Genomic DNA, 26,801 nt, shown 5'->3' with positions numbered 1-26,801 from the left:
GGTCGCTTGAGAAGAGAGTCGATCTCCAGTGGTGTGTCCTGGTGGGGGTAGACTTTTATTGCAGGAAGTTATAGAGGGAGCATGTATGAGCCAGAGGGACCTAGAAACAGGGATTCGTGGGAAATGTGAATGGTACACACGCCAAGAAAGCAGCAGTTGGGGGACAGAGAGGGTGGCACGGGCTGAGCAGCCATTGTGTTTGTCCTACAACATGGCTCACTGCCTTTGAAAATATGTCATGACTTCCTGATGCACCTTGAGAAAATCCCGCGAGAACTGAACGCCTCTGGATCCCCTATAGGAAACAAAACCTACATTTTAACCCCAGTTTCTGTCCAGGGCAGGTAGGGATATGATACTTTGTTGTATTAATTAAAATGTACCTCTACCTCCCCAAACCTTGATTGATGAGAGCCTGAATAGAGATGTGTGAGAGGCTGGAACAGGCCAGGGAACGTGCAAAGGTGGAGGTGTAGGGAGTGAGGAGACAGTCTAGAATCTATAGGGGGTTTGTGGAGACCGTTAGTCCAGCTACTCCTATTGTGCAGGGCACATGGATCAGCCAAGGTCGTGCAGCTTGCTGGAGGCCAAGATGGCACAGGGTACCAGCCCTCATGAGCACCGCTGCCCACGTGCCCACAATGGGTCTGCAGGGCTTGCCTTCAGGAGAACCAAACTCAAAGGAGAAATCTGACCATTTCTTCCTCAGCCTGGGGAGTTCTGCTACCTTGGTTCTGTAATTAAAAATGAAATTCCACATAAAGTGAGAAAGGGAGCTGGTCCCCACTGCTGCTGTGAGACCAGACCCTGCCCTCCTGCTCAGGGGCCCCTGAAGGCAGATCAGAGTTGAGGAAGGTTGTGGCTGTTGTTGGAAAGGACAGAGCTGATGTATTTGACTAGGAGTGCTCCAGGGAAGGTTTGGTATCAGCGTTGACAGACCTTCATGACTTGGACATAAGTGAAAGGATCTAGGGATGAGCAAAGTATCAGCCATTTTGCTGTGTGGCCTTGGGCAGCTCAGTACCCTCTCGGAGCCAGAGTTACCTCATACATAAAATGGCCTCAGTGATCTCCAAGTCCTTACTAGCCACCTCATTCTAGGCAGGTGGGCTTTGCCCCTAAGATAGCTGTCTTCTCTAATTAGAAGCCATCAACTATAGTTTTTTTTTTTTTTAATATCTTTTCTACTTTTAGACCATAATATTGGTGTTTTCCTTCATAAGAAGAAGATTCTGGGACTACGGCCGCATTGCTTTGGTATCAGAAGCGGAGAGGTAAAAAAGATACATTGTCTAGAGTGTGAGTGTGAGTGTGTGTGTGTGTGTGTATCACAGGCACGGGGAAGTGGGAGCTAGGCATGCCAGGGTACTGGCTTTAGGGCCTGGCCTTGCTTCCTTCCTCCTTGGCCACATACCTGGTAGGCGGAGTCGGAGGCAGAGAGTGGGCTAAGGAGGAGGTGGTTCTGCCCATTGCTGTTTAATGAGCCACGGGATTCCTCCTTGCAAAGCTGGGGTCTGCTTCTCTCCCTCTGCCCACTCCAGATGCCTTAGCCTGATTGGAGCTGGATGTCAGTGGCTTGTGAGGGCCTCCAGGCTGGGCCCACACATGATGCTGATATTAGATTGTATTCATCAAGTTTATCTGCCAGGCCTGTACCAGAAACTCTGTTCTCTCTGATCTTCCCACTGACCATGAGGTCTGTCTTGGGGCCCTCATGCCCACGAGAAACTGAAGCCCAGACAACATATGAAATTGTCTATGGCCCAGAGCTAGTAAACGGTGGCCCCAGTTTCTATCCAGACCGTGTGCTCTGAGGATTGGTGGTGGAGGTCTCAGCTTGTCCCCTCCCTGTGGGGTAGTTTTGGCATTACCCAGTGTTCCTACAGCAGGGAGCTCTTGTTTCCCCAGCCCAGGGGTCACAGCGCAGCTCCCTCTTGGGACGCCTGGCCAGGCCGTGGCTATAGACCTTGTCTACTTGAGCCTATGGAGGACAACTAGTTGTTTTGGCTACTTAAGTCTTTCATCATCACTGAGGATGCTAGTTTTCTTTCTCCCCTGGAATAGTTTATACTGTATCTTCTTTTAAATTGGAGTCCCTGGGTGGCACAAATGGTTAACAGGCTCAGCTGCTAATAGAAAGGTTGGAGGTTGAAGCCTATTCAGAGGAACGTCAGAAGAAAGGCCTTGTGATCTACTTCTAAAAAGTCGGGCGATGAAAACCCTGTGGGGACAGTTCTCTGACACATGTGGGGTCGCTGAGAGTTGGAGTTGATTCAACAGCGACTGTTTTTTTTTGTTCTTTGAAATTGGTTAGCTTGGGGGTGGAAGAATGGGGTGAGGTGGATTAAGAAGGGTAGTAGGTCCGAGGCGAGCTGTTTCTGTCCTCCTTCAGGGTCCACATGGGTGACGGCTCGAACTCAGCCGGTTTCAGATGAGTGTTACAAAGCCCAGGCTCCCCTGGCCAGACCTCAGGCCCTTCCAGCTCCATCCTGGGCTCTGACGCTCTCTGCTCACTTCACCTGATAGATGACAGTGAATTGCACAACTGCGCAACTGGAAGTTCCAGCTCCAGCTGGCTGTTGCCGGGCCTGTGTCAGATGTGGCAGGAGGAACCGGGTGGGGTAAACACAGGCTGGCCCAGACCACACAGGCCAGAGCCTCCCCTGGCGATCCCCAGGCAGACCCCTCACACTTGCTCCACAGGCTGAGCTGGTGCTGAAATGAGGCCTGGAGGGAGGGAGAAGAGTCCTCTGGACCAAGACGGGGAGATGTATCTGTAAAGGCGCCTCTTTCTCTGTGCTGGCATTTATGAAAGTCCGTGGGTGATGATGACCTTGGGGTCAGGTGGCAGGGCCTCTTGCTTTAGTTGTGTTGAAGACTTAGCTATCTGGGGGTGGAAAATTTGGGGACATCTAGTGCATTTAGAGCAATTCGCCCCCAGGAGGGGCAGGGCACGATGATAGAAAAGAGTGCTTGGAAATCAGAGACCCCTGCCCGCTGCTGTCCTGGCTATGTGGTCTTGGTCAAGCCCGCACAACTTAACCCACAAAACCCAGTGCCGTCAAGTCGATTCCGACTCATAGAGACCCCACAACTTATTGGGGTTGATTTCCTCCTGCCCGCTTGTTTTGGATTGAATTGTGTCCTCCAAAAAAGTGTGTTGAAGTCCTAACCCCACACTTGTGAGTCACTATGAGTCAGAATTAACTGGAAGGCAGTGGGTTGGTTTTTTTTTTTTTTTTTTTACATGTGGATGTAATGCCTTCTGGAAATAAGATTTTCTTTGTTATGTTAATGGGGCTACAGCAGTGTAGGGTATGTCTTAAACCTGACCAGTTTGGAGAAATAAAAAGAGCAGGTAAGGCACAGAGACAAGGAGAACAAGTGGGAATACAGAAGCCTGTGTGAGGACCGCCAAGGCACCGAGGAAGAGAAGCTGAGACAGGACTTTTTCCCAGAGCTGGCGCAGAAACCTTCCCCTAGAGCCGGCACCCTGAATTTGGATGTCTAGCCTCCTACACCATAAGAAAATAAATTTCTGTTAAATACTTGAGGAATTTCTGTTACAAGAGCACTAGATAACTAAGACACCACCCTTCCACACAGGGTACTGTGAAGATCAAATGAAATAGTGTACCTGTAAATGCTTTGAAAGTTACATTTCCTTGTGTTTTATGCCATTAGTTGTGGGATGGTGGGGCCAGGAGAATGGAAAATAGAGGAAGGTAAAAATTCAAGTATGGCAAAGAGCCCAGATTCATAGCACACAGGGTGTTTTTATGGGGCACTCAGAAGAAGCGAGCTGATTCAAAAGCCATAATACAAAAGGCCGCAGTTCAGTGACTCTAAAGTACACGTGTTCACATCTCTGAAATCAGGACGCATCTCATCAATGGTGGTGTCTCAGTTTCCTAGTGCTGCGATAACACACATCTCACAAGTGGGTGGCTTTAAAGAACAGTCATTTATTGTCTCATAGTTCTGGGGGCTAAAAGTTCAAGGGTCTCGGTCATGTCAGTTCCCTCCTTGTCAGTAGCCCTGGATGTTGTTGGTTTTTCGGCTTATGGACGACCCTTTTACGGAGTCTCTCTTCCCTGTGAGTGTGTGTCTCTGTGTGTAACTTGCTCTTTCTATAACTCAGAAGTGACTAAGTTTAGGACACACCCTGCACTGGTATGGCCTCATTAATATAACAAAGAAAACCCTATTTCCAAACAGGATTACATCTACAGGTGTAGGGGTTTAGGATTCCAGTACATATTTTGGGGGGACACAGTTCAATCCTTTACCCGTTGACCCTTGGCACAGTTTACTCCTTTACTCTTTATCCATTGCCATCAGGTTGATTCTGACTTGTAGTGACCCTGCAGGACGGATTAGAACTGCCCCATAGGGCTTCCAAGGAATGGCTGGTGGAATCAAACTGCCCACCTTTTGGTTAGCACCCAAGCTCTTAACCACTGTGCCACCAGGGCTCCTTGCACCATTTGTGCTACCCAAGATTCATGACCATCAACATGTAAAACACATTCACCCTATATCATATCATCTCTTAAAGCCTTAACGCATTCAGTATCAACTCTAAATCCCAAATCTCATTTTCTTGAATCTCTAAATCAATTATGGGCTGGGCTCTGGATGTGGCCCATCCTGGGGCAAAATTCCCCTCCCTCTATGGAGCTGTGAATATAAGTTATCTGCTTCCCAAGTACAATGGTGAAATAAGCACAAGGTAGACATTTCTATTCCAATTAGAGAAAAAGAAGGGGTCGCAGGTAACATGCAAATCCCAAACCCAGCACAGCAAATTTCTTTAGTTCTGAAGGCTTAAAAACAATCCATTGGGGCAATAGCCCAGCCTCTGGACTCTGGGCATTGGCTAGAATCTGAGTAGAAGCCCCTTAACCCTGGGCATCAGCCCTGTCTTCTAGGTGCACCAGGACACAGACCCAGCACCCTGGGCTTTGGGTGGCCCCGTTCTCCTGGTCCACCTGAGTGGTGGCCCCATTCCTGCAGCCCTAGGTGATTCCATTCCCCTGGCCCACTGACACAGCAGCCATCTTCATCAACTTTGGGATAGTGGTCCTATTTTCTAGGCCCACCTGAACGGCAGCCCCACCTTCTAGAACCAAGCTACTATAGTTACTACCACCTTACTGCCAATGGCGTCTTAAACCAAACCAAAACCAAACCCAGTGCTGTCAAGTCCATTCCAACTCATAGCGACCCTATAGGAGAGAGTAGAACTGCCCCATAGTGTTTCCAAGGAACACCTGGTGGATTTGAACTGCTCACCCTTTGGTTTGCAGCCGTAGCACTTGACCACTACGCCACCAGGGTTTCCAACGGCGTCTTAGATTTGATAAAATATTTATCCCAAGTTTTATCTGATGTATTAGGAAATCAGAGTCGACTCGACGGCACTGGGGTTTACATTGTAAGCAGGCAACACTTTGAAGTCACTTTCGGTAGACAAGTCATCGTGCTGAGGTTTAAGGGTGTGTCATGCAGAGATGCTCTATTAATGCCTGTCATGAATTGAATTGTGTCCCCCCAAAATATGTGTCAATTTGGCTAGCCATGATTCCCAGTATTGTGTGTTGTCCTCCATTTTGTGATCGTAATTTTCCTATGTGTTGTAAATCCTAATCTCTGCCTGTGGTTAATGAGGCAAGATTAGATTATGTTAAAGAGGATTAGGGTAGGATTATAACACCCTTACTAAGGTCACATTCCTGATCCAATGTAAAGGGAGTTTCCCTGGGGTGTGGCCTGCACCACCTTTTATCTTAAAAGAGATAAAAGGAAAGGGAAGTGAGCAGAGAGTGGGGGACCTCATGCCACCAGGAAAGCAGCACCAGGAACAGAGCGCATCCTTTGGACCTGGGGTCCCTGCGCCTGAGAAGCTCCTTGACCAGGGGAAGATTGATGACAAGGACCTTCCCCTAGAGCTGACAGAGAATGCCTTCCACTGGAGCTGATGCCCTGAATTTGGACTTCTAGCCTACTAGACTGTGAGAGAATAAATATCTCTTTGTTAAAGCCATCCACTTATGGTATTTCTGTTATAGCAGTACTAGATCACGAAGACAGTGCCCCAACTCTGTTATTCATCCAAGGGTTAGAGTTGTATGTTGACCATACCTGGGAATGGCCCATTGCCCTTAGCTACATTTTCACAGGGTGAGTTATATTGGGTCACAGCCACTGAAGTCTGGTAGCTTTGGTCCTGAGCTCTAAGAGGCAGCAATATACTGGACATAAATTTTTAGGCTTTTTGAAAGAATTATCTGCCTTTTTTTTTTTTTTCCTGTAGTGAGTCCAGATTCCAGAGGCTGTCGTCTTCTACCTCCTCAGGGCAACAAGACTTCGAACATGAGCTGGTGGGTATTTAAGGTACAGATGGGACCCTGCAGTAATGATTTGGAGGGCAGCGCTGTGGTGTTCCTAGTTCAGCTGCTACCTTGGTGCTCTGGATCTTGAGTGACAAGTGCTGGTGAAAGGTCTTCTCTACAACAACATGGGTACTTGAGCTTGGAAAATACCATAGGGAAGATGGCCACTGGGTGACCCAAGGTGATGAGACTAGAGTAACTCACAGGCAGAGCTGGCTGTGGAATCCTCTGAGCTTCCCCAGCACGTGTCTCTGTCATCCTCGTCATGGCTTTGCATTACAGTTCATCACTTGACTTGCTGTTTCCTGCTAGATTATGAGCCAAATGTGGGCAGGAATCATGTCTTATCCAGCCTGTTCCCCAGCACCTGAGGCTTAGTAATTGTTGAATGAGAGATGAACAAATATTTATCTTCCCCAGCTGGATAATAGCCCAGCTTTAGGGAGTATGATGCTTAAGAGATATGACAGTCAATAAAATCTACAGACACCCTTTCCGTTTCTAAATCCCACTCCAGGAGACTGTCAGACTTAGTAGGTTTGTTTCTCCTCTTTGTCCCACATCTTAATCAGTCATGTTGAAGTGCTGGAATAGAGGCCCACACCAATTTCTCCAGAGCTTCCCTGGGCTTCCATCAGCTGTCGAGCCAAGTTTCATGATTTGACTCTGGAGCTTGTGTGGTTCCCGAGATTGTCCAGACATGGCTGGTTTTCTTAAGAATTCTACGTACACGGTGCATATCGCGATGGGCCGATGGGCCGGGGAACATGTGGACTCTGTCATGTTTGGGGCAAGGGGGCAGCTGGCTAAATTTGGGACAAAAGTATTATTTTTATAAAACAGGAAGTCAAATGATTATTTAGGGTCCAAGATGATGATTCCATCTGCCTCCCAAGGACACTGATGTTGGAAACTAATCTGAGTTCTCTCTGTTTCCAGGGATGCTGTGCCTGGCTGACTGCCATCTTCTACCTGACGTGAGTACAGTACAGGGCAGTGGCAGGGCCTTTGTTAGGCTGGTTCGCTGGGGCTTTCGGTTAGTGAGGAAGAAAAAGCCAAGATGCCTGACCCTGAGATGGGGTCTCTTACATCCTTTTCGGTTCAGGTCAAGCAGTATATGGGGGCTGGGAATAAAGGTTGACCAGGCAGCCCCCTGAGGTGGGGCCAGGGAGGAAAAGGTCTCTAGGATGGGGGTCTTGGTGATGGAGATGCCAGCCCCTGCCACTAGCGCAGGGCTTCCCAAAATGTAGTTGATTCCAAGGACTTCTTGGAGGTAGTGATGAACTTTCTATTTCAAAATATTCACTGGAAATTATGTATTCATCCTTCATGATGCTGCACAAGCCAATTAAAGCAAAATTTTATATCTATTCAATATCTAACATTGATTGGTTGTGGATGGAAGCTCTACTAGGCAGTTTCACATGTCTTTGAATTAATGAAAAGTGGAGAAATAAAGTAATTGTGACTTAATACATTCAGCTCATTTAGTTAAAAGTTTTCTTTCTTTATTTAAAACTTGGGGAGCATGGAGAGAAATCCTGAAAGAGGTCCTTGGTGATTAAAAGCTGGTTAGTCACCCCTCATGTGGTCCAAGGAGCTCTAACTGGAAGTCAGGAGCCCACATATGAGTCGGCTCTGGCACCTGCTGCCACGTTCCACCAAATCTAAGAAGCCGTCATTGTCAGATGGGCATATTTTACATAGCACTATGAAAGAGGAGGAGTCCCTGGGACATGCAAACAGTTACTGTGCTTGGCTGCTAAACAAAAAGTTGGTAGTTCAAATCCACCCAGAGGCACCTCGGAAGAAAGCCCTGGCTATCTATTTCTGAAACACCAGACATTGGAAACCCTATGGAGCTCAGTTCTACTCTGACACAAAAGGGGTCGCCATGAGTCACAGTCAACTCGAGGGCAGCTTTTTTTTTTTTTTCAAGAAAGAGAAAATTCTGCCAATTAAATTATGATCAACTTTTGATTGTAGAGTGTACCTCGTTTCAGAGGTTAAAATATGAAAAAGGATGCCTTAGATTTGATGAAATATGGTAGTTATATGATATTGGGTGATATATAACTCTCTGGCCTCAGTGTCCCCAACTATAAAACGGCCAAGGATAACACCTGCTCTGCCTAATTCAGATAAACTGATATGTGTGAGAGTGTGATATAAGCAGTCAGGTTTGGTGGGAGGTGTTATCAGGAGATCTGGCAGGAAGCAGAGTTTCTGAGGAAGAAGCTAGCGAACTCTGGTCTGGAGCAGGAGGACACAGGAGAGAGTGTTTCCAGAAAGGGAGGGAGAAGACAGTGGTGGGAGAGAATTTGTCACCCGACCCTGTGGGACATTGGTGGTTTTGTGGTAGAATTCTCACCTTCCATGTGGGAGACCTGGGTTTGAGTCCTGGCCAATGCACCTGATATACAGCCACCACCCTCCTGTCAATGGAGGTTTGCATGTTGCTATAATGCTGAACGGAAATCCTGGTGGTGAAGTGGTTAAGAGCTATGGCTGCTAACCAAAAGGTTGGCAGTTCGAATCCACCAGGCACTCCTTAGGAACCCTATGGGGCAGTTCTGTTCTGTCCTGTAGGGTCACTATGAGTCGGAATGGACTCGATGGCAATGGGTATGATGCTCAACAGGTTTCAGTGGAGCTTCCAGACTAATACGGCCTGGTGATCTGCTTCTGAAAATCAGTTGGTGAAAACCCTATGGATCACAGCTGTCCAATCCACAGCTGATCATGGGGGTGGCATAGGACCCAGTAGCACTGGTTCTGCCGTGCATGGGGTCACCGTGAGTCGGGGGCCAACTCGATGGCAGGTAACAACAACAGCCCCTTCCCTGCACACCAAAAACCCATCACTGGGACACATTTCCTCCTGGTGTTGGAAGTCATGATGCTGTGTGCAAAAAGTGCACCAGAAAAGAAGCAATGAAGATGAAAGGTATAAGTCTCCCGTAAGCCCGCTTCTGAAAGCCGCCCACTGTGCCGTTTCTACTCTATGGCCACTGCTGGTGGGGGCTCTGCCCCCACCCCCACCCCAGTCATGCCATGCCTGTCACAGGACTGAGCCCAGTTATGCTTTTTTCTAAATAATATTGTGTTTTCGGTTTAAGCTTACATGGTAAGTTAGCTCCCCATTTGTTTAGTGACGTTAGTTACCTCTTCCACAAGGTGTTCACATTCTCTTCTGCTCTGGTTGTTCCATTTCCAGTACTCTAGTTTCCCTGGCCCCCGTATCTTCTTATCTTTGCTGTAGAGAAAATGTTGACCTTTCAGTCTCATACAGATGGTTTTTCGGTACAGCACTGTTCTTAGGGTAATCTTTTATTTTGTATGCCACTCTGCTACTTTGCTAAAAGAGAATCGCAGACGATAGTTTTGGTTCAAGGTTTAAAGAGCGTCTCAGGGCGATAGTCTCAGGAAGTCCTCTGGTCTCAACTGGTCTGATGAGACCTTGACACAGAAACTTTGATTTATCATTTTCATGGTAACTGGCAAAGGCTATTAACCAATTTCAACTTTGACCTCTCTACTCTTGCACATTACTGTTCTCATCGTTCTGTGTTCGCTTCAATCCTCTGTGCGTGGAAATGCGGTTTTCACTGAACGGGGCTGTACAGTGTGTGCAGCTACATGCCCCTCGTTCTCATTTTAATGTTATACTGGAAAGATTTTTCCATTTCGACTATCAGTGTTTTTTCTTTTCTAGCCACGGAGCAGACTACCCGTTGACTTTTTTAAAGCTGCGATTAAATTTTAACAGCTGCTCCCTGCCAACATTGCAACTAACATTCAGAGAGATCTCTCAGTTTCCTTCCTTGCCTTTCCCTAGTAAGACAGGGAAGTCAGAAGTACGTTGCAAGGAAAACCGGAGAGGAAAAGGTTAATTGTTGGTTTTAGTCTGCATTAATATTCATTTATTAAACACATGTTATGGCAAAGTACGTGCATTCTGGTAGTTTATTTAGAAGTAAAAACAATGTAGTTAATTGCAAAGTTTCGTTCTCCATGTAAAGAGCAAACATCAGCAGTACCAACAGCTGAGTTTTTCTGAGGGTCTGCTGTGTGCCAGGCACGGTCTTAGATGCTGCACCCTCATTGTTTCTTTTGAGCCTCTGATGAGTCAATGAAGTCAGGTAGTTGTTGTCATTGAGTCGGCCCCTGACTCATGGCGACCCCATACACAACAGAGCCCAATGCTGCCCAGTCCTGCACCGTCCCCGTCACTGGTCGCAGCTCGAACCATTGTGATCCATAGGGTCTTCATTGCTTGATTTTTGGAATTAGATCGCAGGTCTTTCTTCCTGGTCTTAGTTTGGAAGCTCTGCTGTGAAACCTGTTCAGCATCACAGCAACACACAAGCCTCCGCTGACTGGTGGGTGGTGGCTGCACGTGAGATGCATTGGCCGGGAATTGAACCCAGGTCTTCTGCACGGAGGGTGAGAGTTGTACCAATGAACCACCACTGCCCCAATGGTGGGTAGTAGTTTCTCCGCTTTCTGACTGAGCTCAGATAAGTCATGTGACCTGTTTCCAGTCACGCAGCTGAGAGGCGGCTGAACTAGGATCACCTTTGGTCAGTCTGACTGCAAAGCCATGCTCACCACCTTTCAGATCTGCCTTTTTATACAGCTTGCACTGTGCTTTCCTGTCCTGGGGACAGGACCCTCGGGGCCTCTTCCCTGTCAGGAGACCCCCCCCTTCTCCTTCTGTAGCACTGAAGTCTGGCTGTCTGAACCTGGGAGTTTCCAGGTTCCCAATCAACCCAGAGCTTCCAAATATAGCACTGAAGGTGGAAAAGGGCAGAATAGGCAGCTTGCCCATCCTCCAGACTCTGGCGGGGTCACAGGGAGGAGGCAGGAGGGTACGATGGACTGAGAGCTAGAGTGTTTATCACATCGGCTCCATCTCTCTCTCCCAGCTCTCCTGAGGGGGAGACTGGAGAAAGGCCTGGGGCCATGAGCCTGGACACACTCCCTGCTTCATTCTGAACGTGATTCTCAGCAGCCATCTTGTCAGTGACTTTGTTCCTGGAAGCTAGGAAGGCTGTGTAGTAACTTTGTTCGTGTACCACAACCACATACATATTGTGGCCTCAGATGTTTCTAGTGACATAAAATGGAGTGGTGGTCAGTTCTTCACCCGATATGACATAGGGGCTAAGAGTGGGCCCTCTGGAGTTCACATCGTAGCTCTGTGATCCTGAAAGTTACACAACTTTCTGTACCTCTGTCTCCTCTTATGTTAAAAAAAAAAAAAAAAAAATGGGGATAATAATAGACCCTGCCTCATAGGACTCTAGGCTCTGAGAACCCTGCCTGGTGCTACCACTCATTAAGATTCTGTGTGTGTTTGGCCAGCGATGACCAGATCCTGGAATGGTGTGGAGAGGATGCCATCCACTACCTGTCCTTCCAGAGGCACATCATTGGTCTGCTGGTGGTGGTCAGCTTCTTGTCCCTGTGTGTCATCCTACCCGTCAACCTCTCAGGAAACTTGCTGGGTAAGGACTCTGCTCACCCTCCTTCTGTGTTTGGCTCGGGCACGGCAGTGGCATGGGGGAAAAGGGCTCATTGTGGTAGACCAGAACTCCAGGATTCAGGCTCACATGTGAGGTCTCAGGGTGAGTTTCTGAACTTTTCTGATTGAAGATCTGGAGAGGAATCCACCCAAACCTGGAGCCAAGAGGTAGGGCTCCAATATAAATTCTGGTTGTAACTAAATAGGAGGAAGAAAAAAATGTATAGAATTTAGGAACTTTTACAGAGAGTGCTTTATACTTTCCTGCCCACATGGAAATTAGGAAGGCACAATTAGCAGGCCTGGAAAATATTTGTGATGCTCACAAGTCAAATTCAGAGTGCGGAATACCATCTCTAAGTAACCGCAGAAATTTATAACCAAAATGCTATGAAGAATCCACTTATTATGCCCAGTAATTCCTAGCCTTGGCTTTGGCAACAGCTTATGATGTTTCTAGTTTTATTACAGAGTTCCATGAGAACCTCAAAGCAAAATGAATCCAGATTCTAACTTTACCTGCCTGATGGGTTGGGAAGAAGTTGTCAGGGAATATCTTGGAGTAAACCTGAGGCCTGGGTTAGTGTAGCTCCGGTAAGACTAGACGTCATTGTCTTCTGATGGGTCGGATCATCTCGTGTTCCTCCTTCTCAGAACCCACAGACCCAGGCTAACTGTGCCCCCACTTTCCCCACTATAGCCCTGAGCTAAGTATCTGTGTTTCTCTGCAGATAAAGACCCTTACAGTTTTGGGAGAACGACAATAGCAAACCTACAGACTGAGTGAGTACAGGGCAAGCCAGGGGTAAGGCTGGGTAGTGAGGGTGCTCATGGGTGAGACTCTGAGAAGAAGGCAAATTTGAGAGTCCAGAGTAGGCCAGAGGTAGTCCAAAGCAGGCTGAGATGTTTGAGAGCCCTTTTACAGCTAATGCATTGCTGGGCTGTGGGTGAGAGCATGCCACAGGTAGCCCTTGTTTGCGGGAGGTTTAACAAAACACTGGGTGATGGACATGGTTTAACGCTTGAGTACTAACTGAAAGGTTGGCAGTTCGAACTCACCCAGAGTTGCCTGGAAGAAAGGCCTGGCGATCTGCTTCTGCAAGATCACAGTTTTCAAGACCCTGTGGGGTGCAGCTGTACTCTGCAACATATGGGGTCACCAAGAGTTGGAAGTGGCTAGGTGGCAACTGGTTTTAACAAAACACAGAGGCCCTGTGGACTTGGAGTTCATTTGTCAGGACAGAGCCAAGGGAGCCTCTCTGAAGTATTCACTGTGGGCCAAGAGGCTTTGGTCTCATGGCCTTCAGTGGGTGGTGTCTGTGGTGATGAAGCCGCTGGTCCTCAGCTCAGTGCCCAGGGTAACCAGGCCCCAGCCCCCACCCAAGCCCACCCTCCACCCCAGAGCCCAGCCCTGATGGTAGGCAATGTCCTCCCCTCAGCACCAACCTTCTCTGGCTGCACACTGTCTTCGCCGTCATCTACCTTATCCTCACCGTGGGCTTCATGCGGCACCACACCCAGTCCATCAGGTACAAAGCAGAGAGCCTGGTGAGTGACCCAGTCCCAGCCTGAGGCCTGGGGGGAGTAGCCCATGCTGGGGAGGGGTCTCAGGTGGGAGCCGGAGAGGACAGCATCTGAGGCTTCTTCTCCAGGACCATGATGGCAGCAAGCCTTTGTAAAGAGGGGTGTCTGTCAGCACTTGGGGATCCTCCCCCAATAGCAGACAGCTTTCATAAATAACAATTTCCTTGAAAACATTATCCTGAGCGAAATTGGTCAGTCGCAAAAGGACTCCTGTAAAGTGTAATCTCACTTATATGAAATAAGCAAATACATGGCAACCTAAAATAGTATTAGTGATTACCGACCGAGGGATGGAGGAGTAGGAAGTGGGTTTTGCTTCCGGTGCATTGAGTTTATGTTACTGGTGGTGGAATGACTTGGAAAAGGAGGCTGAGAATGGCTGCGCAACTGGAAGATTGTAGTCAGTGTGGCTGAATTGTACCTGAAGAAATTGTTTAAAAAAACAAACATTAATGGGATGAGCTCAGTGAAAATGAATCAGAAACATATGAATTAAAAAATAAATGAATAAATAAGAGAGGCCTATGTAGAATCTGGAAACCCTGGTGGCGTAGTGGTTAAGTGCTATGGCTGCTAACCAAAAGGTCAGCAGTTCAAATCTGCCAGGTGCTCCTTGGAAACTCTATGGGGCAGGTCTACTCTGACCTATAGGGTCATTATGAGTTGGAATCGACTCGATGGCAGTGGGTTTGGTTTGGTTATGTAGAATCTAAACCCTGGTGGTGTAGTGGTTAAGTGCTATGGCTGCTAACCAAAGGGTTGGCAGTTCAAATCCACCAGGCGCTCCTTGGAAACCCTATGCGGCAGTTCTACTCTGTCCTATATGGTTGCTATGAGTAGGAATCGACTCGACGGCACTCGGTTTGTTGTTTTTTTTTTTTTTTTTTTTTGGTTTTATGTAGAATCTGGCTTGCATATTTGTGCCCAGACTGGCATTCTCTCTCTTTTAAAATTTCCTGGTGGATTGTTTTAGGACTTGGATATTCCTGTTCCCCCCCACCCCCCACCCCATTCTGCCAACTAGCCCTTTGATTTGTGGGGAGTTGGACTCATCATTAATGATTCTGAGTAACTTCTAAGAGGTCTGGGTTAAGAGCAGCCCCTCTCTCTTGGCAGCCCACAGTTCGGTGGTGGTGGGGGTGTCTGTTACCAGGATACCAGGCCTTGGTCCTCCTCTGATCTGCTTTGTGGCCCCACCTGAGTTATTTCCCCTCTCTGGGTTCTTTCTGGGTACCCTGTCTCACAAAGGAAGCTTAGAGTTGCTGTGGAAGTACACAGCCTTGGAAGAAAATGATACGTAAATAACCCGCCTCAAGGCTCTCCACAGAAAGACCAAAACACCAGCCTCTGTCAGTATTCTGGTCTCCCATTGTTTCCTTTCTGGGGGCTTGAACAGGGTTGAAAACCTGGGCCCATCAGAAACTGTCTTCCCCGGTGACTTTTCTCCCTGGTGTCTTTCTCTGGCAGGTGAGACGGACCCTGTTCATCACAGGGCTCCCCAGAGATGCCAACAAGGAGAAGGTGGAGAGCCACTTCCGGTGAGTTGGGCTGTGGGCAGCCCCCGAGGGCCAGGACCCTGCAGAGGGAGGGACAGGGAGAGGAGCTGAGCCCCCTCCAGCACTGTCCCATGGGGCAAGGTCTTCCCCTTGGCTACTGGGTGAGATCCAAGAAGGGCCTGTCCTGCCATATGGGTATCGAATGGCTGTTGTGAGCCAGGCCTCTGCTGTGGCTCTGAGGGATTGGCATCCTCCACACGCAGCCACACTGCCTCACGTAACCGCAGCAGAGTATGTGCCAGAGTGCAGGTGCAAATAAACGTCGTCAGAGCCCCACGGGAAAAGGAGTTAATTTGTACTGGGGCTTTCAGGTTCAGCTTTGTAGAGTAAGAGATACCTGAGCTGAGCCTTCACGCCGCCCCACAGAGCCAGAGGGTCTCAGAGGTAGAAGGACCTTAGGGCCATATTGTCATTCTTTGGGTCACTCATCCATACCGCAGGGGTTTGTTGAATGAGGACTCTGTGTCCTACTTAGGCGGTACAAGCCCCTGTCCTCACAGACTGGGCTCACCATTTAGCCAAGTCCAAGCTTTCCGCTGGCCAGACCTCCATTTCATCGGCCCCAGCTGAGTGTACCAATGACTCCTCCAGGTGGAGGCTGGAAGGAGGCCTTTTCTGTGAGAAGAAAATTACGTGTGCAACGCTGTGAGTGCAGGAAAAGGCCCCAGGTGGCCTATCTGGAGCATGGGTGGTGAGGGGGGCACAGACTGGGAAGGTTCCCAGGGACCCCATAGTGGAGGGTTTAAAGGCCTTCTCCGCACTAAGGAACTGGGGTTTGAGTCCTGTTCATTCCTTATCAGTTCAGCTGTCACTAATACATAGTATGGACTTGTTAACTACCGTCAAGTCAGCTCCAACTCGTGGTGACCTTATGCCTAACAGAACAAAATGTTGCCTGATTCTGCACTGTCTTCGTGATCATTGGCAATTGGACCATGATCTGTTGTGCTCTGTAGAGTTTTCATTGGCTGATTTTTGGAAGTAGATCACCAAACCTTTCTTCCTAGTCTCTTTTTGGGAGCTCTGCTGAAACCTGTCCACCGTGGGTAACCCTGCTGATATTTGAAATACTAGTGGCATAGCTTCCAGCATCACAGCAACACACAAGCCACCACAGTAGGACAAACTGACAGATGGGTAGTGGTAGTACCAACTAGGGCGTGGCTGAAGTTAAACTTTGCACTATTCGCGAACAGAGCACTTGCTGTGCAAATTAATAGTATAAACAGAATTATAAAATGAATGTCCGAAATGTATAGCTAACCTCTTCTTCAGAAACTCTGCTATTCTAGAGAGATTTACTTATACATAAAAACATCTGATACTGTAATCATTTTTCTCTATTCATTGAAACAACTCCCCAGAGACTACAACTTTTGGCAACATTTAGAAACAGTGGTTCACTTACTGTATAACCTTAAAGAGAGAAAAGAAGTCCCCACGTATAATCATACCTCCCCCTGTTTTAGGAGCCCCCTTGTGTGAACACCTGCAGTCCGTGAGGACTGAGGTGTGAATTTGCCTTGTATCTGTTTTGTGGTTAGTTGTCGTGGAGTCGGCTCTGACTCTTGGTGGCCCCATGTACAACAGAATGAAACATTACCTGGTCCTGCGCCATCTTCCCAATAGTTGGTATGGTCAAGTCTATTGTCATGGCCACCACGTGTTTTGAGTGCCTCCCAATCTAGGGGGCTCTTCCTCCAGCTCTGTATCAGACAATATTCTGTTGTGATCCATACGGTTTTCAGTGGCAAATTTTTGGAAGTAGATGGCCAGACTTTTCTTCCTAGTCTTAGTCTTAGAAGCTCCGCTGAAACCTTGCCACCCGGGGTGACCCTGCTACTATTTGAAATACTGGCAGCATAGCTTCCAACATCCCAGCAGCATGCAAGCCAGCATAGTAGGACAAATTGATGACAGGTGGTGGTGGTGCCTTAAAGCAGGATGCTTAAACTGGGATTATCTTCCTCAGAGGTCTCAGTGGGGCCTGAAGTTATCCTCTTGATTAACTGAATGATTGACGTGTCTATGGGTTTCTCTCTCACTAAAATGTAAGCTTATCCAGGCTTCATCCTCAGCACCTAGAATAGTACGTGGCACACAGTAGGTGGGGATTTACATGGTCCAGGAATCCCCAGAAGGTACATGTACAGTTGTGTGTGTGTGGTGAGGGAGCATTTCAGGGTGGCTGTGAACATGGACTGGCTCAGACACTCCCTTGCTATATGACCTGAGGCACAAGTTACTTAGCCTCTCTGGGCCTTAGTTTCTTCATCTGTGGCCTGGGGACAAAACCTCACAGGTTATGGTGAGGATTAAATTTAATACATGTACCAATACCTGGCCAATAGTACCATATTTTTACACAAATAATGCACACCTTCTACATTTGTTTGCCAACAGCACCCTCCCACCTTGAGGTATTTTTGTAAGCATGCTATGCTGATTTTTCACAGCAACATTAAAAAAAAAAAAAAAAATTGGCCTAGGGGCACTTAAGAACATACGGTGGGAGAGCTCAGTTGGCAAATAAACATAGAAAAAAAAAAAACTTTTTTTAGAAGGTGTGCGTTATTTGAGTAAAAGCGTGGTAAAATAAGTATATATTTTTGCTATGATTGTTAATATGTGTGTACATTTTCTGGGGTGAGGGTCCTTTGCTTTTATTCTTGTTATTAGCTGTTGTCTAGTCGGTGCCAACTCATGAAAGCCCTGTGCACAACAGACTGTTGTGATCCATAGGGTTTTCACTAGCTGAATTTTGGAAGTAGATCACCATGCCTTTTTCCTAGTCTGTCTTAGTCTGGAAGCTCTGCTGAAACCTGTCCAGCCTCATAACAACATGCAAACCCCCACTGACAGATGGGTCTCCTGCATGAAAGACGAGGGTTCTCCTGCTGAACCACCACTGCCCCTCTTGCTATAGGACAGAGTAGAACTGCCCCATAGGGTTTCCAAAGAGTGGCTGGTGGATTTGAACTGCCGACCTTTTGGTTAGCAGCTGAGCTCTTAGCCATTATACCGCCAGAGCTCCGGGTAATGGATAGTGTTCATTTTTTCCCATGAGACGTGTCAGCTGACTTCAAGCCAAGTGGGTATAAACTTATCAATTCCAGGCAGTTACTGTTATGCTATAAAATAAGTCTCTTTGTATTAAATTTCAAAATTTCCGATTTGGTAAATAACAGAGAGGACAAGGTCTTTGCTGGCCCCAAATGAGCAGCATGACTGCATGCCATCCTTGCCCTTGGAGACTGGGGGGTAGGGGGTTGCCTCTCCACCTGGGGTGCTCTCTGTTCCAATGGCTGTCTTTTGCCTCCTGCCCTGGCTGGGCACAGGGACGCATACCCCACGTGCCAGGTGGTGGAGGTCCAGCTGTGCTATAATGTGGCCAAGCTGATTTATCTGTGCAAGGAGAGGTAAGGAGGGTCGGCGGAGGGGGGTGTGTGTGCTGTGAATGAAGCTGGCCTTGAGCTTTCTCTCGCCTACCCACTTGTCATACCCACCCCTCTGTCCTTGCTGGCCTCGGATTCCCTGGCTGCTAAGGGACGGGGGTGGCTCTATCCTTTCTTGTTCAGAAAGCTGTACTCCGGGCTCTGGCTTTCTGACCGATGGCTGCACTCCAGGATTGTGAGTCTGAAGATTGTGTCCTCCCCACACCCCACCCCCGCTGCAGGAAGAAGACGGAGAAGAGCCTGACCTATTACACAAACCTGCAGGTGAAGACAGGCCAGCGGGTCCTTATCAACCCCAAGACCTGTGGCCAGTTCTGCTGCTGTGAAGTGCCGGGGTGTGAGGGGGTAAGGGCCTCACAGCCCAACCAGGGGTGTGGGCGCTGGCTCCAGGGTCCCACTGCCACCTGCACAGGGCACATCCTCACAAGGGGCTGTGTCTCCTGGCAGGAGGACGCCATCTCTTACTACACACACTTGAAGGACGGGCTGATGGAGAAAATCGCAGAGGAGGAATGCAGGGTCCAGTACCAGCCCTTGGGTATGGCCTTCGTCACCTTCCAGGAGAAGTCCATGGCCACCCAGTAAGTGAGCATGTCCCAGGCCTTTTCTGGGCTGTCTCTGTTTGGCCTTTAGTCACTCCCCGTCCCCTTTCAGTTAGCATGCTGTCCCTCTTGGATAAAGACAGTATGCTTAGTCAGTGCTGCTGGGATTTGTGGGTGACATTTTCCTGTCCTTTCCCAGGTGTGGCTGGGAGGCAGTCATCTGCACTTCCACCCTGGGTGAGCCCACCCCATGCTTGTGCAACAGTGGGTAGGCGCTGGGTGTGGGCAGTGACCATGGAGTGGGTGACACTAGCTGGCCCCTGGAGAGTTGAATGGTGGCCTTGTTCTGCTGCCAGGCTCTCGCCAGCTATTCTAGGGCATCTCATTGGCTCTGCCAGGTGTGATGGATGCCAGTCTCCTTTCAGATATCTGCTCCAGAACCCCAGACCCTTCTCTGTCTATGGGCTTCGTGTCTTCCTACAGATGCAAAGCAGGGGGGGAAGACCTCAGGGCACCTCTAGGGTGGTCACTGCTGTGGGAGCCCAGCCCGGGGGATGGGTTAACAGTGCTCCTGGATGTGGGTGTAGTCTGCCAAGCATGGTGGCTGTTGCACAGCATTAGTCATAATTAAATAATAACAATCAAGGAAAGGTCTGTCCCGCGAGGCTCCCAGACTGTCCTATACCACGCTTCCTCGGCTGCCATCTGCTGTGTATTATGTGTCCTGGGTGGGCTGGGCCCTGACTGTCTGCCTCCCCTGGCAGCATCCTGAAGGATTTCAATGCCTGCAAGTGTCAGGGCCTCCAGTGCAAAGGGGAGCCCCAGCCATCTTCCCACAGCAGAGAGCTCTGTACCTCCAAGTGGACCGTCACCTTCGCCACTTACCCCGAGGACATCTGCTGGTGAGCTCCCAGGCCCGGGGGCGGGAGAGAGAGGCCTGAGTACCTGGGAGGGGGCATTTTCTGAAAGCACAGGTCTGAAATGACACTTGGTGACAGTTCCCAAGTGGAGATCTGCACACGCCCCCTGCCATACTCTAGGTTGTGGGGTGCTGTGACGTACTTGCTGTGTGGACTCGGGGTATTCACACTCAGGGTGTCCACACCCAGCTTTTCACTCCAGTTTTACTCCTTAGCATTCCTTGTTATCCAGTAGAAATCTAGTGCAAGCTACACATACGATTTTATATTTTCTAGTAGCCACCTGGAGCTCTGGTGGCTCAGTGGTCAAGAGCTCAGCTACTAACCAAAAGGTTGGCAGTTTGAATCCACCAGCCACTCCTTGGACGCCCTATGGGGCAGTTCTACTCTGTCCTATAGGGTCACTATGAGTCAGGGTTGACCCAAGGGCAATGGGTTTGGTTTAATGGATAAAAACAAACCAAACCCCGTGCCATTGAGTCGATTCCAACTCATAGCAACCCTATAATGGATAGCCTCATTAAAAAAGTAAAAAAAGAGACAGTTGGAATTATTTTGTTTAATATATCTTGTTTATCCCAATATATCCAAAATAATTAACATTTCAACATGTAATCAATACCAAAATACTGAGACATTTTAAGTTCTCTGTTTCATACATCGTCTTTAAAATCTGGAGTGTATTTTACCTTTGCAGCGCATCTCAGTTCAAACTAGCTACATTTCAATTGCTCAGTACTCACAGCTGGCTTGTGGCTACCACATTGCATGGTGCAGCCACTTCTCCAGTCTGGGGACACCTTGGCGAGCTAAGCCACACCCATGGGGGGGTCATAAGTGAGCCCTAAGCACAATGGCCAGATGAGGGCAGCCCCAGCAGAGGCCCCAGCATGCCTGCCTCAGTATCTTGCACAGAGCGAGCTTTGGGTGATTGTCTCTACTGTTCTCGGTCCTTCTCTGACAGCTTTGCTCTTTGACTCACAGGGCCTTCTAAACTTGGAATTGGTTTGTCTATCTGTTCTTGGTGGGGGTGAGCAGCCAGGGCAGATTCCAGCTGGGCCTCTGCCCCGTTGTCCTGCTCTCCCTCTGCACCCATGGGCCCCCTGGGAAGAATGTGTCATTAGTCACAACGCACCGCAGATATGCCTGAGGAGTGCCTCGTTGGGGTCTTGTTTGCTCTGCTAAGGGTACTTTCAGCATCTCTTTGGGTAGCCTCTGGCCCCCGGGCCTGCCCGGGAAGCCACGTTAGCAGTGAATAACCTGTTTTCTCTCGGAGCTCCCGGAGGCCCAAGATTTCCCCTCCTGTAGCAGAAGGTCAGTGTAAGAGCTTGCTCTTACTCCCGAGCCCCGTATGAGCCCTCACCCAAGCCTCAGGCCTACCTAAGCCATAAGCCCCGTTGGCAGCACAGGGGGCCAGAGCCTGGGAGGATAAGCCTCGGGGCCTGTGTCCTCTTCTCTGCAGGAAGAACCTCTCAATCCAGGGCCTCCGCTGGTGGCTGCAGTGGCTGGGCATCAACTTCACTCTCTTCCTGGGGCTCTTTTTCCTGACCACACCCTCCATCATCCTGTCCACCATAGACAAGTTCAATGTCACCAAGCCCATCCATGCACTGAATGTGAGTGACCCAGGGCCCTGCAGGGCCTATCCCAGGAGGGCTGGTGAGGAGAGGGTGTGGTGGGTGTGGGAGAAATGGGGACCAAGGTCAGGGGGTGGGGGGGTGGGGAGAGCACCAGACCAGGAGGCCATGTCGCTCAGTGCATGACTGTGCTTTTAAGCCCTGAGCAGTCATGGGCATGTTAATTGCAATGACTTTATAATAGTACCAATGATAATAATAATAATAGTTTTTTAATGGAATCAATCAAAATGTTCAACAATAGGGGACCCTTTGAGTGGAATGTGGGTATATTCAGTCTGATAGAAAATTAGGCATCCATTAAAAATTATATAGACTTTGTGGCAAAGACGGAAGCCTTATGATAAAAACAGAATGTAAAAGTGTACCCGAGCAACGGTTGTAATGATGTGCTGGTGATGTGTGAAGGAGCCCTGGTGGCGCAATGGGTAAGTGCTTAGCTGCTAACCGAAAGGTTGGCAGGTGGAACCCACCCAGTGGCTGTGAGGGAGAAGGACCTAGGGATCTGTTCCTGTAAAGATTACAGCCTAGGAAATCCTAGGGGGCAATTCTGCTCTGTCTCATTTGAGTTGCCATGAGTTGAAAATTGACTCGATGGCACCCAACAACAGCGATGTGTGTCTACAGTGGGCGTGTCTGGGAGGGAACAGGAAAGAATGGAAAGAGCTCTGTCAATTGGGGTGGCAGGATAGTGAACTAATTATTGATTTTGTCCTTTAGCTTTGGATAATCTAGTTATAAAGTCATTTATGCTGTATAGGTGATGCATGGTTAAACAAACAAACAAAAACATGGATGATTTGAGTTGATGAGGTAACAGCTGAACGCTCCCTAAGTTGGGATCTACTTAAAAACCTTGCTTTCCCATATTTAGCTTTACTGAAATACGCCCCTAAATCTTTTCTTTTTTCCATTTCCATTTGGCATTTGGTGAATCACCCTCTGGGAAAAGACCCTGGGCTGGAGGCCTTTGGGTCCTAGTCCTAGCTTTCCAGCTGCTAGCTGAGTGTATTCTGGGCCTTGATTTTTTTCATTCAAAAACTGGAGTTAAAACACTTGCCATACTATACTCATGGGGTTATTGAGATGAAGAACAAATGAGTTAATGAGTGGCTGAAGCTCTCTTATCTGACTCAATATAAAATAAAAAACACATAAGTATAGATGAAGCAGTTTTATTCGGATTTAAAGTTTTAATATGCATTTGGGAGCCCTGGTGATGTAGTGGGTAAGAGCTACGGCTGCTAACCAAAAGGCTGGCAGTTTGAATCCACCAGGCGCTCCTTGGAAACCCTATGGGGCAGTTCTACCCTGTCCTATACAGTTGCTATGACTCCCCTGCAGTGGGTTTGGTTTTTTGTTTGTTTGTTTGTTTTAAAGTGCGTTCTTTTGCCAATTTTTTGATGTCAGGTTAAGGCCTGTTCTTTTGAGCATGGATCTGCTGATTAGAGCACCTCCTTGCCTATTTTACATAAATAAACCACAACTTTATTTCATTGTTTGTGATTCTGGTTTCGGTTTCTTTAAAGTAAAACCCAGCCCAGTAAAGAAAGACATTAAAGATACTTGCAAAGCCATCCTTAGTATGGACTCCTCCTAGACCTCATTCGAGTCAACATTTTTTAGAAAGCGGCTTTTATCAAGTCTTTTCAAAGTATTCAGCTTAGTTTCCCAAGAAATTTTCTCTCTATTTTTACGTTCATTTAATTAAAGTAATAGGTTTTCATATCGTGAGGTTACAGTAATAAGTACAACCAGATAAGCAGGGCTGGGGGCAAACAGTGGAGTCCTGGTATACACATAGCCCGACAGTGGTTGCTAAGTGCGCAGGCCGACTGGAGAGGAGCCCTGGCCTTAAGTGTTCAGTCTTCCCTTGGCACCTGTCATTTATCTTTACAGGGAACCCAGAAGGTGATCTCACCTAGCCTGTCAGATGAGTGGAATTCAGTTGTATGTGAAATTGCTTTCTCCACTCTAAAGAGCTATACAAATGGGTTGTTAACTGCTGTTGAATCAATTCAGACTCATGGTGACCTCGTGTGCAACAGGACAAAATGTTGCCTGGTCCTGCACCATCTTCAGGATTGTTGGTATACTCGAGTTCATTGTTGTGGCCACTGTCTGTTTTGACTGCCTTCCAACCTAGGAGACTCATCTTTCAGCATTATATGGGACAGTGTTCTGCTGTAATCCATAGGGTTTCATTAGCTAATTTTCAGAAATAGATCACCTTTCTTCCTTGTAGGTCTTAGTCTGGAAGCTCTGCTGAAACCTCTCCGCCATGGGTGACCCTGCTGGTATTTGAAATACTGGTGGCATAGCTTCCAGTATCATAGCAACGCGCAAGCCACCACAGTGTAACAAACTGACAGATGGGTGGTGAATACGAATATAAGGTGCTGATATTGATTGCTCAGCTACCATTTATAGAATGCTTGCCCTGTGCCAGGTACAGTGCTGGCTCTGGGAGTCAAGGATGACTGGAAGCTCAGCCCTTCCCCCAGGAGCTCACTCAGCTGTCATGCCAACAGGTCATGGCCTCAGAGCCCACAGGCCTGCCCTGACTGTTTGCTGTGGGTCTTACTTTTCTAGAACCCAGTCATCAGCCAGTTCTTCCCAACCCTCCTCCTGTGGTCATTCTCTGCCCTGCTCCCAACCATCGTCTACTACTCCACACTGCTGGAGTCTCACTGGACCAAGTGAGTGTCAGAGGGAGGCTACGGGTCCATCGCCTGAGAATGAGATCTCTGAGGGGACTGGGAGCATAGCAGCGGCCTTGCTGTGAATGCTCACCTCTGACTTTCCGCAGGTCAGGGGAAAACTGGATCATGATGACCAAGGTCTACATTTTCCTGATCTTCATGGTGCTGATCCTGCCCTCTCTAGGCCTCACCAGGTACCCATCACCACCTCCAGCTCTGAATTCTGCATCAGGGCCACATCCGGAGAGCATTGTCCCCAGGAGGGTGGAAATGGACTTGGAGCCAATGCACACCTTACAACATTTCAGCCTGGCATACCCACTTTCAGTGCGATTATGCTGGCCCTTTTGTTCTTCTGGAAATATGATCTTTTTTCCTTAAAAAAAAAAAAAAACTTTTGAAAACAATACTGATCGAGGACCTTCTTTTTAGGGAGGGTCTAATCAGGGCCTCTAGGAGTCCTGGTGGCACAGTGGTTAAGTGCTAGGGCTCCTAAAAGGTCTGCAGTTCAAACCTACCAGCTACTCCATGGGAGAAAGATGTGGCAGTCTGCTTCCGTAAAGATTTGTTGTTGTTAGGTGCCATGGAGTTGGTTCCAACTCATAGTGAGCTTATGTACCACAGAACAAAACACTGCCCAGCCCTGCGCCATGCTCACAATCCTTGTTATGCTTGAGCTCATTGTTGCAACCACTGTGTCAATCCACCTCGTTGAGGGCCTTCCTCTTTTCAGCTGACCCTGTACTTTGCCAAGCATGATGTTCTTCTCCAGGGACTGATCCCTCCTGACAACATGTCCAAAGTATGTAAGACACAGCCTTGCCATCCTTGCTTCTAAGGAGCATCCTGGTTGTACTTCTTCCAAGACAGATTTGTTTGTCCTTTTGGCAGTCCATGGTATAGTCAATATTCTTCACCAACACCACAATTCAAAGGTGCCAATTCTTCTTTGGTCTTCCCTATCCAGTGTCCAGCTTTCTCATGCATATGATGGGATTGAAAATACCATGGCTTGGGTCAGGCGCACCTAGTCTTCAAGGTGACGTTCTTGCTTTTCAACACTTTAAAGAGGTCCTTTGCAGCAGATTTGCCCCCAAAAATGTGTCTTTTCATTTCTTTTTTTTTTTTATCTTTTGATTTCTTGTCTGCTGTTTCCATGGCTGTTGATTTTGGATCCAAGTAAAATGAAATCCTTGACCATTTCAATCTTTTCTCCATTTATCATGATGTTGCTTATTGAGTTGTGAGGATTTTTGTTTTCTTTATGTTGAGTTATAATCCATACTGAAGGCTGTGGTCTTTGATCTTCATCAGTAAGGGCTTCAAGTCCTCTTTACTTTCAGCAAGCAAGGTTGCATTATCTGCATAACGTAGGTTGTTAATGAGTCTTCCTCCAATCCTGATGCCCCATTCTTCAGATAGTCCAGCTTCTCAGATTATTTGCTCAGCATACAGATCGAATAGGTATAGTGAAAGGATACAACCCTGATGCACACCTTTCCTGACTTTAAACCAATCAGTATCCCCTTGTTCTGTCTGAACAACTGCCTCTTGATCTATGTAAAGGTTCCTTATGAGCACAATTAAGTGTTCTGGAATTCTTATCCTTTGCAATGTTATCCATAATTTGTTATGATCCACACAGTTGAATGCCTCTGCATAGTCAATACAACACAGGTAAACATCCTTCTGGTATTCTCTGCTTTCAGCCAGGATCCGTCTGACATCAGCAATGATATCCTTGGTTCCATGTCCTCTTCTGAAACCAGCCTGAATTTCTGGCAGTTCCCTGTCGATATACTGCTGCAGCTGCTTTCGAATGATCTTCAGCAGAATTTTGCTTGCATGCAATATTAATGGTATTGTTCGATAATTTCTGCATTCGGTTGAATCACCTTTCTTGGGAATAGTTATAAATATGGATCTCTTCCAGGTAGCTGTCTTCCGAATTTCTTAGCATAGACAAGTGAGCACTTCCAGTGCTGCATCCGTTTGTTGAAACATCTCAATTGATATTCTGTCAATTCCTGGAGCCTTTTTTTTCGCCAGTGCCTTCAGAGCAGCTTGGACTTCTTCCTTCATTGCCATGGGTTCCTGATCATATGTAACTTCCTGACATGGTTGAACGTTGACCAGTTCTTCTTGGTATAATGACTCTGCGTATTCCTTCCATCTTCCTTTGATGCTTCCTGCATTGTTAAATATTTTCACCATAGAATCCTTCACTATTGCAACTTGAGGCTTGAATTTTTTCTTCAGTTCTTTCAGATTGAGAAACGCTGAGCGTGCTCTTCCCTTTTGGTTTTCTATCTCCAGCTCTGTGCACATGTTGTCATTATAGTACTTTGCTTTGTCTTCTCAAGCCACCCCTTGAAATCTTCTGTTCAGTTATTTTACTTCATTTCTTCCTTTTGCTTTAGCTGCTTGAAGTTCATGAGCAAGTTTCAGAGTCTCCTCTGACATCCATCTTGGTATTTTCTTTC

At 47.7% G+C, this 26,801-nt stretch overlaps 1 protein-coding gene across 7 annotated transcripts in view; it reads left to right on the top strand.

Annotated features, from left to right (window-relative positions):
- TMEM63A (transmembrane protein 63A) overlaps positions 1-26,801 on the top strand; it is a 47,406-nt gene that overhangs the window by 8,305 nt on the left and 12,300 nt on the right. For 6 of the 7 annotated variants that reach the window (XM_049868458.1, XM_049868457.1, XM_049868455.1 and 3 more), the window contains 14 exons: positions 1,195-1,274; positions 6,317-6,383; positions 7,335-7,372; positions 11,763-11,905; positions 12,654-12,705; positions 13,362-13,470; positions 14,974-15,044; positions 18,401-18,481; positions 18,739-18,862; positions 18,965-19,098; positions 19,824-19,961; positions 21,442-21,595; positions 24,209-24,315; positions 24,426-24,512. In XM_049868458.1, the coding sequence (XP_049724415.1) occupies positions 1,195-1,274; positions 6,317-6,383; positions 7,335-7,372; positions 11,763-11,905; positions 12,654-12,705; positions 13,362-13,470; positions 14,974-15,044; positions 18,401-18,481; positions 18,739-18,862; positions 18,965-19,098; positions 19,824-19,961; positions 21,442-21,595; positions 24,209-24,315; positions 24,426-24,512 (1,385 nt within the window). The remainder of the gene's footprint in view (positions 1-1,194; positions 1,275-6,316; positions 6,384-7,334; positions 7,373-11,762; positions 11,906-12,653; positions 12,706-13,361; positions 13,471-14,973; positions 15,045-18,400; positions 18,482-18,738; positions 18,863-18,964; positions 19,099-19,823; positions 19,962-21,441; positions 21,596-24,208; positions 24,316-24,425; positions 24,513-26,801) is intronic. The other variant, XM_049868460.1, reaches the window with a different exon arrangement.

The sequence above is a fragment of the Elephas maximus genome, chromosome 24 (assembly GCF_024166365.1).
Source record: "Elephas maximus indicus isolate mEleMax1 chromosome 24, mEleMax1 primary haplotype, whole genome shotgun sequence".
Lineage (NCBI taxonomy): Eukaryota > Metazoa > Chordata > Mammalia > Proboscidea > Elephantidae > Elephas > Elephas maximus.
The sequence above is the reverse complement of the archived record's forward strand: the minus strand, read 5'-3'. Positions and strand labels throughout refer to the sequence as shown.